The following is a 17,331-nucleotide window of genomic DNA, read 5'->3' on the forward strand; positions in this document are numbered from 1 at the left end:
TACAATTATCTGTAGATAATCACAAAAATTGTCAAACTCAACGCAAATGAAGCGTTCTCGAAATATTAAACGGAATGAATCCCGCGCCATCTTTCATCAATTTAAATAAAGAAATAGACGAGGACGTAGGCGGGGAATGAAGGGGACCTTTGGTGACGTGCAAATGGGAGAGGGGTCAGGAGGCTGAGGAAAAATATCGCTGTCGGGTGGCCAATTTGCGACTCTGACACAAACGGCCTCATTCTCGCCTATTATTCGCGTCTTCAGCTCACACTTTTCGGCCTCTCAAAATAAATTGGTCGAGAATTTTAGAAGGAATAAAAAAAGGAAAAAAATGGAAGCGGCGGGGAAGGTGGCGGCGACGGAGGAAGTTGTAAATTCGCCTTCTTACAAAACTTTTCTTTGGAGAGGCTCGTCCCTTTCGGCGGATCCGGAGGTGCACTCGCGGTGAAAGAGACGCGGCCGCTCTGGCCTGATGCCAAGCGCATTTCTCAACGAGAATATAACGTGGACTGCGGGACTGAGACACAGATCCAAAGATAGAGAGGGGTTTTCGTTACAAAGAAAAGTGAAACGAGGACAGCCATTGGCGATACACCCAGCCCCACCCCTTTTAACCTTACACCCACCTTCGCCAAACTAACTAGTTTTTCGTTGATATTATTCTGACGCTTTGTAAAGTGCTTTCAAATTTGGGGATAGTAATTTTGGGGGCAGAAATTTAATTTCAAATCCACTTTTTACCTCTCCGAGGGGACTTTGTACCCTAGGAGGGGTTATACAACCACCGTGTCTGTCTGTCTGTGGGTTTGTCTGTCAGGCCTGCGAACGCGTTCGCATTTTCGGGGCAAAGGGTAATCACTGCGTACGCAGTTTCTTAGAATCAGGGAAAAGGTTTTTCCAAAAACGTCCTCTTTTTGTCATTGGGTGTAGTATAATTTTTTAATCGGCCGTTATTCTACCGCAGAACCACGGATACAGTTACGCTTCATTGATAATAAAAAACTATTCCGAGGAGAGGTATATTTTGGCTTGCCAACTTGTTACTTTCCTTCAAATTTTCACTCCTCTTTATTACGATAAGAGTTTCCCCTGAGTTTAAGTGGTTAATAGTTTATCAGGAACGAATCATATTTTACTAAAAGCGACTGTATTTAGCGACTGGGGTGGGGTGGGGTGGAAGAGTGGTTAGCACTTTCACCTCGCAGCAAGAGGAGCCGGGTTTGATTCCAGCTTGTGACACTGGGTGAAAACTCAGAACAACTCCTTCCGCGTTGAGTTTGCAAACTCTCTCCTCACTAGTTTAAGGGGTTTCCCCCCGAGTTCTTCAGTTTCCCCTTCCATAATAACTTGTTAAGGCTAACGTCAATAGCTAGTGTAGGGAGCTGTTGGCTCGCGTGGCATGCAGGGCTTGCCACCACCCTCCTACGCATTGTAACCTGGCCACCTGAATAGCTCTTTCTATAAAATAATATATACGCATACATGTATAAAAAGTGTTAATTTAGGTTAGGTTGAGGCTGAGGTATCTGAGGTTAAGGGTAAGTTAAGTTATATTAGGTATCTTTGCTTATAAAACTTTTTTTTTATCTATGGGCAGTTATCGAACGACCATTTTTTACCTCAACAGTTCTATGATTCGAAGACTCATTACGCTGTTGAAGATTTGGACATTATAACTTGTCCAGTTTTTAGAAGAAGATTATTAGAATATTAGAGAACTGAACCATTTTGGATTAAGTTTATTTTCCAAATGAACGTCGTTAATTTTTTTTGCAGTGACGGCTTCTCAGCCAATGAATTTTAAAATACGTCTTAGGTATATATTGGACGTAGTTCAAACCCCGTCCTTTTCTGCTGGTGCATTATCGGCAATGAATCCACATTCTCAACGGTTTCCTTATTTTAAGAACAGGGTCTTGAAAAAATTTCTTAAAATCAGAATGGTTAAAAAAATATCAATTTTATCAAATACGTTTATAATTTGAAACGATAAGCCTTTGAAATTTGAAAAAGATTGTGTAACACATTTGTTTCTAGATACAAATGTAATTTCTTCAACCTCGCTTTGGTTATCTATACCTTAAAAATTTTCACAATTGGTTAAAAGTACATCTAAAATTAATAAAGAATTAAATACCTAAAAACCGTTAACGAGCAGCCATGGACAGTTTAAGCTCGCGATGGAAAACGTGAATCTTGCTGGAGTGCCAACGTAGTGTTATTGCGTTCAATATATATTCGTCCCTCGTAACGCGTTTTCAAGAGGTGACTTAACCTGTCCAATATAAGGGCACCGCGATCTTTAATTCTTGTTATAAACTACCTCGAAAACAATCTATCGTGAGAACATTAACGCTAGTCGTTTCTACTTCCGGTGTTGAAAACCGTCGAGTACGCGAGATGGCGAGAAATCTTGTCACGCGGACTTCCTCGAAGCGTATATAATTTCCCGCTGTCACCCGTAAATAGAAAGCCAGGATCACGTTTTGCGTGAGATATAGAATCAGTTTACCTTCGAGTATCGTTTCAGCCCTTTATGAACATTTCAACAAATCAAGGCTGAAGGGGCTTCCAGCTCCGTCGTTCCCTTCGGTGCCATTAACAGCGCGGCCGACCTATCGATTATCGAGAACAACCAAAGCATTAGTCTTATTTAGGCGAAGATATTCGACGCTACGGCCTCCTGAAAGTTTCAACGCGCGCCAGATTATTAGGCGCGACGCGTTATTAGTCCATATTCCGGGCTAATAATTCAAGCTGATACAGTTAGCGGAACCGAAAACGGCGACGGCTGTTACATTGAACGCCTATTAGACTCGATAACCCGCGGCGAGCTAAGGAGGCTGAGGCTTTAAGCTTTGATCCGATAACGACACGTAAGGTCTACTCTGTCTTTCTTCTCGCGCTCTCTCTCTCTCTCTCTCTGTCGGTATCGAGGAAAAGTCTTCCGCCAGGGAGGAAATCTTTTTTGATATTTGCGGAGACACGCGGCGCAACTTTCGGCAGCAGAAGTGACACGGGGAAAAATCTGGCTTCGAGTGGCGCGGAAGCGAAATTCTCGCAGCTGCGGTATCGAGAAAAGTGGAAGGCCGGCCAGCAGTCAATAGTTTTCGCGGGTAACAGATTGTAAGCGTTAAAAGGCGGCTATCGGCGAAAAAGAGAAAGAGGAGAGGCCGCCGCGAGGGCGCTGGCTCTGGCTGAGCAGAAATCGAGAGAACGTCAGTCCATCGCAGCTGTGGCTAGACCCCGCAAAGCCGTCGCCTTAATAGTGGCCGGAAACTAAAGAGTTATCCTTCTAAATCGCGCATTTCCGTTGCCCCCTTCTCCTCTTCGAACCTTTGGCGGCTATAAGAATTACTATAAATGGACGCCCTTTGAGTCAAAACGGCAGTGCCGCGTGAGTGTCCTAACGGCACTCCTTTTTCAAAAATACACTGCAGTCTTGAGAAAATGTCCTTGTACGAAACGTCATTGTAGGTATTGTAGGATTAGAATCGCCTAGAAAGCGTAACAGTTACACGACCGGCTTAAAAGGTTCTATACTACGTTTAAAATCAGCTAATTTATTCAAAGTATAGTTCACGGGAGTCATTGGAAACAACAAATATTCTTTAAAAAAGCCTTAAGGTTTTTTGATACAACAGAGAGTACGACAGCGAAGTAATAAGAATAGATTAAGGCTTTTTACTAAAATTGTTTTTAGTATATTTCAATCAATTGTTCGTCTTCGTGTACCCAAGTTTACCGCAAAAATAGCAAACCAATGCTTTAATCGTCAGTGGGGTGGCGGAATGGTTATCAATTTCTCTTCGCAGCAAGAGGAGCCGGGTTCGATCCCAGTTTGTGGCACTGGGTGAAAACTAGGAACAACTCCTTCTGGTTAAAGGGGTTTTCCATCGAGCTCTTTGAAATCCCCTTGTTGAGGTTAAAGGTAATTGTTAGTGTCGTTTCGTGAGGCTTAAAAGGCTTGCCAACCCTCCTACGGATTGTAACCCGGCCACCTGAATTAATGGTTTTAAAAGTCGCTTGATGACTTAGGTCTAAGGTGGTGCCATGGGTATTAGTCTAGCTGATTATTATTTATTATAAAGTACCAACGGAACCGGGCTTACAACAAGTATTTTGGTGACTCTTTTTTGACTGATTACACAATGACTAAAATCGGTTAGTAACTAGTTAGCTACTGGGTTTTAGCTGTTACTGGATTTCGCAACCTTTTCATTTTGTTCCCACGATGATAGAAATTATTAAGAACTAATAGGCCACTTTATCACTTGAATCCCATTTTCAAAACCACTTTCTCTAAACTTTCAAAGCAACGTAAAATCAGTTTTAAGGTCTGGTGTGTCGCGCGATAGTCACTCTAGGGTGAAACCAGGGCCGGACTTAGAGATCCTGGGCCCATAGGCAGATAAGGAGTCTGGGCCCCCTTTTCACACGCTGCATTTACTCTTATCCCTGGAACTAGGCTGTGCCTGAATTTCCCGGATTCAGCGTAGAAGTCTGAGCTCTACGGTTATATTACTTAATAAAAGCTCTTAACAAATGGTCGACTAAATACGCGATAATTATGCAACATTGCGATTTAAGGCTGCGTCCGTAAACTGCCAGCCAGACATTTTGGTAATTTTAAAACAAAATCTTCTACCTAGGAATTTTTCCAATATAAATTACGATTGATATTATAGATTTATGCCTTCGAATACAGTGGAGGGCCCCTTCCAAGGATGGACCCATAGGCCACGGCCTAGGTTGGCCTAGGCAGAAATACGGCAAGAGGTGAAACTAATATTTTGAAACCCTTTAAGACTGCAACGACAGGCTCGTGGCATTCGCAGGCTCTGTGACGCGGAACGTTGTTATCAGCGGAAGACCTATGTATGTCTTTCGAACGAAGAAGTTCGGACGCTAATGCGCGTCTTTTGGTCGCTAGCTTTCTCGAACTAAAAGATAAAATTAAGGCTAAGACTCTTGGATCTCCGAAAGAAAAGTATTTTACGGCAAACTTGGCTTTCTTCCGGATGGTGACCGCTACCGCTGGTTCCCGGAAGCGATAGGGCGCCGACGGTCAAGCTCGCAAATATAGAACAGCGGCATTACCGATTAGGTATCGCTGGCGGCGCTAGTCGCTGGGACAACCTTAACTGACCCTTTTTGTATTAAGAGAAGGAAAAACCTTCTCGCGTCTTCCAGATCGATGGTTAGAAAGGAAACGCCTCGGAACCGGATAATATTAGGACGGCTGATCTTCCTAATGAAATGTCAGGCTGGCCTTTTCCCTTTCTGGGATAACGTCAAAGGGCCTGCAGCCTGTCATAGCCTACATCGACTGGCATTAATCTTTACGATAAACAGAACCCAAATAGGACAACAACCTAAAGCGGCCCATCCACCTACTGCGCCTTAGTTTGGCCTACATCGCTTACGCGGGAAAGTCGCTATCTTTTGATTGATTTCTATCAAGTTTCTTAAGGAACAGGGCTTAAGTATTAAATTCTTGGACCTTAATGGGCCATCTTTGATCATATCTTGATCTAATCTAATAGCCCTTTAAAGGGTAACCTTTAAGCTGTTTCTAATATCGACTTAAATGCGTTTTAAGAAATTGGAAAAACTTAATTTTTATTAAAAACACTTTGATACTTGAAAGCCTCCAAATAGTTATCTTGGTTTTGCTGTAATAGTAATAAAATAACTAGTATTATTCATGATAGCCTGCTAGTATTATTTTTGCTAAAGCTGCCGAATACGTATTGATCAATCCTATTAACTTTGCAGTAGTTTCGTCCAATCGAATTTATCCTCATCGGGTACCCTGTTTTATCACAAGAGTGCTTTATCCGTTATAGCTACCCTGTTACCGAACCAACAGTACAAAGTAACTGGGAACAAGAATATGTGCTGACCAATGAGGTAGAATAAATAGAGATCCAAATCCGCCTTCCTGGACCTACCGTTTCGCTGGACAGTATTTGTTGAGTTGGAGAGTTAGGCCTAGTAAATGAACTTAATCAAATCGTGTTGGCGCCATCTATCGTGTTATTGGAAAACTAATCTTTAATATATTTTGCAAAAAAGTCTGCTTATAGAAACAGATGGCGCCAACACGATTGGATAAAGTTGAAACTTAAGCCTAGTTCTCCGACTTAAATCCCAGATTTGTTTGGATCTCTATTTATTCTACCTCATTGGTGCTGACATATTTTAGGAAAATCTGGAATCTACTACTGGAATCTTTTATTCGAAATATAACGTTGCTCGGCGCGCCATTTGCCTCCAGAAATATTTCTTTATGATATTTCCACCTTTTAGGCGACGGCTATGCTAGACTTGGTTTAGTAGAGAGATATGACCGTGGTTTAGTAAAGAGATATGACCGTGGTTTAGTAAAGAGATATGATCGTGGTATAGTAAATCCTACGTTTAAAATAGTAGCTTTTATATTGTTTTAATGTTTTTTTTGTTATAATATTAGTTTCATAGTTTTTTTAAATTAAATTATATTATTCATAACAATCAGCTAAGCTAATACCGAAGGCACCACAGACCTAAGTCATCATGCGACTTTTATGGCCTTATAGCGGGTGGCCGTGTTAAATTGCGTTGGAAGTTTGTGGCAAGCCCTCATTCCACACTATTACCGTTAACCTCTACAAGTTTTTATGAAAACAGGTACCGCTTAATTTCACATTTGTTAATAAAACCTGGCAACTTAAAATCTTTAAAATATATAAACACCGTTTTAAACCATGTAGTAATATTGTTATACTTAAAATTAACTTAATAAATATGTTTAAGAATAAAATTAAAATGGCGTTCGGGTAGCTATTATAGGCCAACAGGTTGGACCGTAATATTAAATTAAGGGCCAATTTTGCTAGCATGTTACGAAGATACAAGAGCTTTAATCAGCGTCCAGCTCAAACATAGCGCGAGATAATTCGGTAGTCGAGCTGTTTCTTTCTGGGCCTAGTTTTTAGTTTGTCTTTAGTGAAATGTAGGTCATTTTCGGGCGCTGCGTCGATATAAAAGAGCCGATGTCCGGATTAAGTCCGGTCCTCGCGGAGAGATTAGAGACTGGATTAAGGGGCATCCGCGAACAGCCTATGAGAGGGACTTGAATGATTAACAAAAGATGAGAGGGGAGCCGACAAGAGCAGAAAACGTGATTACGCTATAGGACAACACTGCATATTGCGAAGGGATAAATTTGCAGGCAATTTTATAACAAAAGGGAGCCAGCGCAGATTGTGTGTCGAGGGGGGAATTCCTTTTCAATTTAGTCCGCGTAATCTCCATAATTGGAAGATTTGTCGCCAAAATAGTAATCTTACAAATGAAAAACTAATTGTTCTACTCGAAATGATTTAATGGGGATATTTTTTAAAGTAAGGGATTTTGTAATTAATTAGCGGAATACTGCGTGTTAACAGTTTAAATATTTCAAACGTTAGTCTCATAATTCTTAGTTCAGAATTTACTCAAGGGTAAACGATCTAGCTTAGATTCGTAAAGAAAGAATCCAAACTAGGAACACAAATTTCACGAGTTCTATCAGGGATGACACCATTTAGAAATTTCAGCCCTGAATTTGAAATAAAATTAAAAAGATAAATAGAAAATTAATTTTACAATTTATCAAATTATGTCAATAAAAGGTTATAAAATTTAGCACCAACGGTCTTTGAATTATGAATGAAGTACTGCGTTGTTTTCTTATTTTTAATTTTTATACTTTATTTTTTTTTGGCGAATGGATTTCCGTTAAATATTTGTTAAGAAATGGGTACAATTTCATTTAGAAAACTATATATCATTTTGGGTAAACGGTGCGAGGGATCCTCAGGTCTAAGCCCCCATCACCCAATGAACACCATTAATAATCATGTGATAAAAATTTCCGATCTTCGGCATTACGAGAGGTCACGTGATTACGTTAGATTCATCGTGCATTTAAAGTTAGAGAGCGCGCGCATATTTTTGTTTTTGTTGAGCTCGCGCGAAAACGCACGAGACCCTCTACACCAAAATATTAGGAAGGGCGCGCTCCAAAAAATAACAGTTTTTATACATGTATACGTATATATTGTTTTATAGAAACAGCTATTCAGGTGGCCGGGTTACAATGCGTAGGAGGGTGGTGTAAAGCCCTTCATGCCACGCGAGCCAACAGCTCATTGGACGAGCGTCACGAGCCTTTACGCTGAACGGTTTACGGGCGGGGGGGGGGAAACAATTTCCGTAATTTCCCCTTCCAACGGCAGCAGGCGCTAAAGCGTCTAGCCGATGAAAAATGTACACAAGAAAATCTACGACTTTTGACGGTTTGCGTTCTCCTTGTGTATGGTGCTGTGTTTGTTGCTCCTAGGTGCCACAGGCTGGGATCCAACCCGGCTCCTCTTGCTGCGAAGCGAAAGTGCCAACCACACCGCCCCACTAGTTAAATGTTTTGAGAAGGGCCTTTTCGCTGACCATAACGTTGACCATTCGATTTCGAAACATACAAAGAAACTACCTCGACCCAAATTAAGTAAAAACTCAGCATCTGACCTTTATTTATACATTTAAGCGCTTAACCATTTTAGAAAGGGGTATAGCCCATATTTCAGGCCAGGTTTAAAGAGTTGGGCAAATAGGCGAAGTGGGGAAGGGGAATTGACGACGATAACCTCTTTGGTTTTTACGGCTTTACCCATGGTCATAAAAGCTGCCGCGTATGAGGGGGCGGGTGGAAAGATGCTTTTAATTCTTAAGCAAACTGCCTTCCGCCGGCGATTAAGGCCACCCCACCACGGTCTCAAATTTATGTCGCCCATTAACCCAAAGCGCGAGGGGCCAAATTTCAGCAAAGTAAACAGGTGGGTGACCAACAGAGTATCATATTTCATACTCAATTAACAAAACGAAATAGATTAGCCTCGCTAAAATAGGTTTTCTGCCCATTAAACCCCGAATTTTAAATTAGGCTTTTCCTCCAAAGAAAATATACGGCACGCCGACAAAAATTAAGCTAAATATGGTACGTACGCGTAACCTTCAAAAGTTTGCCTATTCAGTACGATTAGTATAATAAAATATTTATAAATCGAACGTGCTAATCCATCACTAACAAATAACTAATATTTATGGAATTATACACACTTCTAATGACAGATGATTTCGTTTTATTTTTGCTCGCGCATTGGATCACGTAACTAATTAGCTCAATAGGATGAATGTTTTAAATTATCCCGGAATTTCAGCTAGCCTTTAAACACGCTAGCGCAGTGTTGCGTACAAATTTCATTGGTGGAGCCTTTACGCTGAAAGTTTCACGGAAAGGAGGAAGAACAATTTCCGAATTTTCCCCTTCCGACGGCAGCAGGCGCTAAAGCGTCTAACCAATGAAAATTGTACGCGAGAAAATGCACGACTTTTGACGAGCTGCGTTCTCCTTGTGTGGGGTGCTGGGTTTACTGATTGGTTTATTTTTTTTATGTGGTGGCAGCTTTCTAGGACGGTGGCAACGGAGTCTTAGAAATTTCTGGTGTACATCATATAAAATAATATGTTTTCCAGGTTTAAATTAAAAAGATTGAAACAATGAAACTGATAGATGGAAAGGCATAATAAGTCGCTAGATGCCTTTTGTATTAGCCTAGCTTATTATTATTATTATGGCTTTAATGCAAAACAGCGTATAGCACTTGGAAATATTGAGCACTTATTTAAGGTGAGGTTTCGGAGTGGTTACTACTTTCGCTTCGCAGCAAAAGGAGCCGGGTTCGAACCCAACTTGTGGCGTTGGGTGAAAACTTGGAGAAGCCCCTACTTTGAGTTATTTCCTTAAGGGTAAAAGGGGTTTTCACCCAAGTTTTTCAGTTTACCACTCACCCATAAAAAAGTGTTGAGGTTAACGGTATTAGGTATAGTAAGTGCTGGGAGCTTTTAGCCATGCCACTAACGTCGCGGTATAACCATCACTTGATTAAAAGCATTAGAAGTTGCTCGATGACTGGGGCTTAAGGTAGTACGTAGAGTATTAGCCTAGCCTATCGTATTATATGGCGTTAAGCCGCATTTTCACGCTCTCTAGTCTCGGGTAAAAATATTACAAATTCGTAATTTACAAGCTGAATGTTTAATAATAATAATAATAATCAGCTAGGCTAATACCCTTGGCACCACCTTAGGCCTAAGTCATCAAGCGACTTTTGAAGCCATGAATTCAGGTGGCCGGGTTACAATGCGTAGGAGGGTGGTGGCAAGCCCTGCATGCCACGAGATCGATCCAACAGCTCCCTACACTAACTATTACCGTTAACCTCGTTGAAAGCTTCCTCGAAAGCAATCTGACAAATCTTCGTTAGAGCAATGGCGTCCGTCGTTCGTATTTCCGGGTTTTCGGGAACCATTATATCGCGAGAAATCTCGCTATGTCGCCCAGAATCCTTATCAAATTATTCAACTCCAAAGCACCAACGTTGGTTGTTACAGATTTTTCCGCGCCATTTTTTTACTCCGCGGCGCTGCCCTATAATGTTAATTTATGGGAAGAGTTCCTCCTGGTTCGTATAAAGCGTATGGCGGCTTCTACGACGCCTTATTAGGTTGGTTGTTTGTCTTTCATATTGGAGGCCGTAGATTTTCATTTGGGCCGCTGCAGCCCGCAGCCCTTGCTCGCGCGTAAGATGACTTTTCTGTTTGGAGAAGAAAAGGCGGCCCACCAAGATTCCAAGGGCAGGCGCCCCTAAAAATCTACCTCCAGAGATGATTTTTCATTATCTAGCAAACGCTTTTGGCCATTAAGGGCGCTCGCCAAAGTGCGTCAAGCGAGTGATGAAGAGCCCGCCAAGCATTTTTAGAGCCCAAATTTCGCCAACCCTTCGCGCCCCTCTTCGCCCCTCGCGCCCTCTTCCTCCGTATCTTTAGCCCCCAACAACCTTCCTCGTTCGTGGCCGTATATTCAATGCCGCGTACAATCTTATCTGGTTAAAACCGTCATAAATATACGGCTGGTGACGAAACTGTCACTATCGGTGTCAGCAATTCTTATTTTAGCGTTGGGCGTTAAAAAAAAATACGCTAGCTTCTATCTGCCGGAGCTATACGCTACTAAAAAGTGCAGATAGCCAGCCTTTTTGGCTGCTAGCGAAATAAAGATAAAAACTCTTTTAGTGTAACGGTATTAAAACGTCCCCATCAGCGTTGGTCCAACTACTGGGAATTTTATTTTCGCTAATCAAAATAGAACTAACATTTGTAGGTTGATGAACTCGCTAATGATAGTAAACCTGCTTAGTGATGGAGCTAGTTACCCTGCTTAGTTACAGACTTGGTAATTCTGTTTAGTGATGGAGCTATTTACCATGCTGAGTTACGGAACTGGTAGACCTACAAACGAGGAGACGACCCGAGGTGTAACACACCGATTTGGTTGAAACTAGATGGGTATGTAGACCTTATGGTAACATGAAATTTCACCAAGGGAAAAATTGCAATGGGCATTAGTTTTGCCATGGCAACCGAAAATGTTTTTGACGACATAGTATGTATATTTTCTTATTGAAAATAACATGGGAATCTGAGCACTTCTAAGGGTACCCCCTGTGAAAAATTTTAAAAAAATTTCAAATTTCAAAACCAAAAAAAAATAGATCAAAATTGACAAATGAAATGAATTTTATAATATTTTGATGAATTTTGGTCAATTTGATCAAAATATGTAATAATTGATCAATTGTTATTTTCAATGGTAAAATATACATACTGTGTTGTCAAAAACATTTTCGGTTGCCATGGCAAAAATAATGCCCATTGCAACTTTTCCCTTGGTGAAATTTCATGTTACCATAAGGTCCACATACCCAGCTAGTTTCAACCGAATCGGTGATTATCACCTCGGGTAGTCTCCTCGTAAGTGATAGAGCTAGTTAGCCCGCTTAGTTACGGAGCTGGTAAATCCTGTTTAGTGATGGAGCTAGTAAACCTACTTAGTTACGGAGCTGGTAAATACTGCTTAGTTACGGAGCTGGTAAATCCTGTTTAGTGATGGAGCTAGTAAACCTGCTTAGTTACGGAGCTGGTAAATACTGCTTAGTTACGGAGCTGGTAAATCCTGTTTAGTGATGGAGCTAGTAAACCTGCTTAGTTACGGAGCTGGTAAATCCTGTTTAGTGATGGAGCTAGTAAACCTACTTAGTTACGGAGCTGGTAAATACTGCTTAGTTACGGAGCTGGTAAATCCTGTTTAGTGATGGAGCTAGTAAACCTGCTTAGTTACGGAGCTGGTAAATACTGCTTAGTTACGGAGCTGGTAAATCCTGTTTAGGGATGGAGCTAGTAAACCTGCTTAATGTTGGAGATAGTTAGCCTGCTTAGTTACGGAGCTAGTAATCATGCTAGCATCATTAGAGCTTTTAAATGTACTACAGTGATCGAACTAGTAAACTCTTGTTTTGGTGATGGACATAATAATAAACTCTTGTTTTGGTGATGGACATAATAATAAACTCTTGTTTTGGTGATGGACATAATAATAAACTCTTGTTTTGGTGATGGACATAATAATAAACTATTGTTTTGGTGATGGACATAATAATAAACTATTGTTTTGGTGATGGACATAATAATAAACTCTTGGTTTGGTGATGGACATAATAGCCGTGTTATTATTATGGAATTAGTACACGTTCCAGTAATGAAAAAAGTAAACGAATTCTGATTGTTAATAGAGTAACACAGATTTGTAATTGCGGAGCGTACATTCTCAAAAACGTTGCCTAACATATTTACCGTTTCAAAGTGCAGCGCGATCTACCACTGTTAAGGCTAGTTCCCACTTGGCGAATTTTCGAGACTAATAAAATTTTCGCGCAACGAAAAAAGACGCGTTTTTTCGGTCGCTGGGGAAGCGGTTCTCACTTTAGCGCGAAAATTTAAAAACGCTGAAAACAACTCGTGCGGGTTTTTAGTAATGCTTTAGGCCTAACATAAAACATCAGTTCAAAATGAACCAAATGGATGTTCCTGTTGATAATTTCAATAAATAAACGATTCTATTCGTGAGATAATTACCTTTACTTCAGTATCTTGGTCAAGTTGGCTGAGCCGCTTTTCTAAAGACCTAGGTTTAATAAGTGACGGACGGGAGCGGAATAGATTGAGGGAACGCGTTTTCTGATTGGCTGAAGCTTTTTATCGCCAAGGTGTGGACGTCAAAAAATAGAACATTCGCTAGATACCGCGGAGACGCGACTTTGGCGGCGAATTTGAAAAAAATCGCAAATTTTATGCGCGAGCGTCAATTTTCACCGCGAAAATTGGTTTTTTCGCTAAGTGGGAACTAGGCTTAACTGAGAGGAATGCCGGGGCTATAGCGGGAAAACATTTCCCAGATACCTCATCTAGTAATAAAAAGGGACATCAACGAGAGGGCAGTTCGGGGAAGGCCACCTCGCTGTAAATAATATCGGAGGGGGGAGGCAGGTCCAAGGTTATTTCCCCCTTCGTCCAAAATGAATTGACATAGGTGGCGATATATTTATTATCAGCTAGTTTAACTGAAATTCTCCGGTATGGCAGTTTCACGGCGGACCGGCCTAATGGGCTACTTTAGTGGCCATAATTCAAGCGCATCGCGCTCATCGGTCGAAGGGCTGGCTGAGCCTATAAAAGGCTTTGACTTTAAAACAAAACCTTAGAAGACAAACAGTGGGACAGCGGCGTAAAGTAGCCGCGAAAGTCCAGCGCGTGTTCCCGACGGAAAACAAAGTCCCTCGCTTGATTTATACCACTCCGAATTGCGTTCAGTGTTAAGGTCGTTTACTGGTATTACTCGCGAAAGTATACTCGGTCGGTTTTAAACTTTGACGGCTTAATTTTTATTATATCCGCGGTTAGCTTTGCCTCAAAGCGGATTATAAAACGCGAAATATGGTTAGCCTAAGTCTATTAAATTGTTGCCATAAGTGTTTGTTTTTGGGAAATATTTTACCGAGAGATATTCCCTGGAATAAAATTGCCCTATAGTTAATATCTCTTAGTAAACGTTTTGCATGTGTCATACATTAGTAACAATATATTTTTTTTCAATGGCCAAAATGGTTAAAATTTATATAGAAATTATATAGATTACTCCGATTATCCGCGTGTAATAGGTAAAATAAATTGCTCTAAAGGTAGATAAGATTTTATTATATCTATTTACTAAAACCAAAATAAACGCCCTAAAATTGGTATTCATTAAATATTTCCTGTGATGATCCGAATGTCGACTTTACCCTGAATATATATGTATTGCTGTTTAAATACATACAGGGGTTTTGTAGATCAAAAATAGTCCAATTACATAATACTCGTTGTAGGTTAAATATTTGACAAACTTCCTATTAATTTAATATTCCCGGTGAATATCCGAATATCGACTTGACCCTGAGCGTCAATGTATTGCTGATCAAACCCATGTACAGGCGTTTTTTAGATAAAAATAGGCAAATTAGTGTGTAATGGAAAATATTATCGAATGTCGTGAGATTAAAAAGTTTGTAATTTCTGTTGACAGATCCGAGAAGACTGGAAATACGTGGCAATGGTAATCGACAGGCTACAACTCTACATATTCTTCGCGGTGACGACCGCGGGTACGATAGGCATTTTGCTGGATGCGCCGCACATCTTCCAATATGTAGACCAAGATCGAATCATCGAGATTCACAAAGGAAAGCCAACGTGAGATCCGCTCGCCCGATCCCGACGCAACCGATCTAACTCTCAGCAACGTTGTACCACGACCACTCCGCTAAATTCCAGGAAGAAAATTACGCCTTGGAGATTCGTAACAACCAAATTCAAACAGGTCTATACCGTCTAATCATTCGCAAAATATAGCGGCATTTTTTAGGGGAAAATATATATATATATAAAACTAATTCAAAGGAACTATTACGAGGCGTTATTTACCAATTCGTAGCGCGAATAAGTACGTCGATATATAAATATATATATGTCGAAAGAAAAAACGGTTTATAATTTGTAATACTGGAGCTAATGCACGGACTATATAACACGAACGAAAATTTAATCAACGCCATCTAGAGGCAAGAAAAGGAAAAACAAATCGGTGTTTTATACGAGATCTTTTAAAAATAGGTTATTCTCATTCGTTTACCATCACTATTCGGACTCGGAAAATATTTTTGATTTGTCTTACGGATACAAGAAATCGGAATATTGATTGCCCAGTGTTTTACACAATTAGATTTTCGGAAGAAATACGAAAAAAGTGGCTTATTTTCTCTCCCGTAACCCGAATATAAACGACAAGAAAAAATAATCAGTTGCAGTTAAAGTTTTCATAAACAATATTAATAAAAAGAAAATAAATTAGATTAAATAAATTATTATAAGTACGATGTTGAAGAATCGGAGAAAAGCTGTTAATAACTTTAAATGAAACAAATGAAGAATTGCTCCGTCGTATATATAAAACACTTTCGTCTCAAATTATGTCTAGAGCAGCTAATATATAAATATAAATAAATATATATATATATATAAAATGTAGAAGAAATTTAAAACAATTTTGACTATTATGAACAAATGGTCAGGAGTTCTTCGAGAGATGTGTCGTCTAAATTTACAATAACGTTAATTTCATTTACATTTTGAATTATATATTTAAAAGTAATGTTATCCTACATATTTAGTGACATTACTGAGTTCTTACAATAGTAAAGATCTTCCGTTTGTTGAAAATATTAAAAAAAATACTAAATAAGAAAAAAAAAACAGCGAAATTTTGAAAATGATTTACGCGGTTTACGGTTTATATATCATTTCGTTAAACGAACAATAAAAACTATGTCAAAAAGCGTGGAAAAAAGTGAAGTGAATTATCGCTCGCAACGCAACGGCCAAAACATAAATAAAATTGCTCCTGTCGGGTAAATAACAAAAAAGTCGTACTACAAAAATGCTCAAGCTGTCTTCAAATGTTTCTCGACCTCCCAAGATTAAAAAAAAAACGTTTTTTTTTGGTCACTTGATCTTTATATCAAGCGACGGAAAATTGAACAATTAGAAAAAAAATAAAACTCTTCGTCATAAAAGGTCATGTTGAAAAAATGTAAGGATAAAATGAAAATGAACTAATAAGTGAACGATAAATAAACTATCTTCTAATAAAAAAGTTTGTTGTTAGAGTTTCCCCCCGAAGAAACCATAAAAATTGTTAAATATTCGTTAAAAGGCCGAGACAAATACCAAATGTTGGGTTTCATACGGGGAACTGAGGAAAAAAATTAAAATTATACTTCGAAAATTCTTTTTTTTTAAATTTGGAATAGAGAAGGATATGTATTACCCTGATCAAGTTAAAATAAACTATAGTTCTTCCTTGACACGCCATGCAGTAATTATTGTATAAGGAATTTCATTATTTTACATAAATAAAACACGAAATTGGTGCTAATAATAAGTAAAATACGATTTTTTGGTGCTTTTATGTTTTACACTAGCCTTCTTTTAAAATAAAGAAACAGTGCCAAAAAAATCCCTAAATGCCACGCAGAAATTATCACCAAAATCTATTTAATTTAAAATCTTTAAAGATTTAATTTGAGTAAAGAAACTAAAGATGACGAGTTGAAATTACTGGCAAGTAAGCGGGTTTGAAAAAATAAATAAAATGAACAATGTTCTTCGAAGCTTGATATTAATTACGGAATAGCTAGCGATCCTAAATGCGCGTAAAAGGCTTATACTCACAACGTGAAGAGAGATCAAAAAAAGATTGCTAGGATGACTATAACGCTGATTTATCATCTTCTACCAGTAGTAAGTGCAAGAAGGGCGTTGCTAACCCTAGGATAAGGTTATCCGCCTGGGGGGTCAAGCTGGGCCCAAATCGACCTCTGGACGTCAGCCAAAAAGGGACTTTGGACGTTCTTTGATTTACAGGATGTCTCTCTCTCAAAAATGAATTTGCCGACTGGACAAAAAGAGAAAAAGATGTCCAATTTTAAGATAGCTTTCGGGGTAACGCGCTGCTAAAAACGTCTTTTCCCTTAAACGTTTTCTTAGAACCCTTTTTATTTTATATATATATCTATGTGTAATTTTTCTAATGGCCTCCGTAGTTTCGTAAAGTTGAGGATAAGAACGTTTTACTTATTTCTCTAAGATTTTTCCTAAAGTTTTTCATCGATTTTTGTAGAAGATCGGGTTCTATTACAAATCACGGATTACAGTTTAAATTTACGCTTACCGTTATTCGAATTGATTTAAATGGGATAGAGGAAAAAAAGGATAAACTTTTAAACTGCCTTACATTAAAATACTAATAATTTC

The 17,331-nt window shown here is 39.3% G+C and overlaps 1 protein-coding gene across 1 annotated transcript in view; it reads left to right on the plus strand.

Moving 5' to 3' along the window:
* nAChRbeta1 (nicotinic acetylcholine receptor beta1) overlaps nucleotides 1–14,851 on the plus strand; it is a 60,472-nt gene extending 45,621 nt beyond the window's left edge. The window contains exon 6 of the mRNA XM_090163497.1: nucleotides 14,546–14,851. Within this exon, the coding sequence (XP_090019623.1) occupies nucleotides 14,546–14,716 (171 nt within the window). The 3' untranslated portion in view covers nucleotides 14,717–14,851. The remainder of the gene's footprint in view (nucleotides 1–14,545) is intronic.
* Nucleotides 14,852–17,331: the final 2,480 nt, after the last annotated feature.

The sequence above is a fragment of the Leiobunum rupestre genome, chromosome 11, assembly GCF_980474605.1.
Source record: "Leiobunum rupestre chromosome 11, qqLeiRupe1.1.hap1, whole genome shotgun sequence".
Classification (NCBI taxonomy): domain Eukaryota; kingdom Metazoa; phylum Arthropoda; class Arachnida; order Opiliones; family Sclerosomatidae; genus Leiobunum; species Leiobunum rupestre.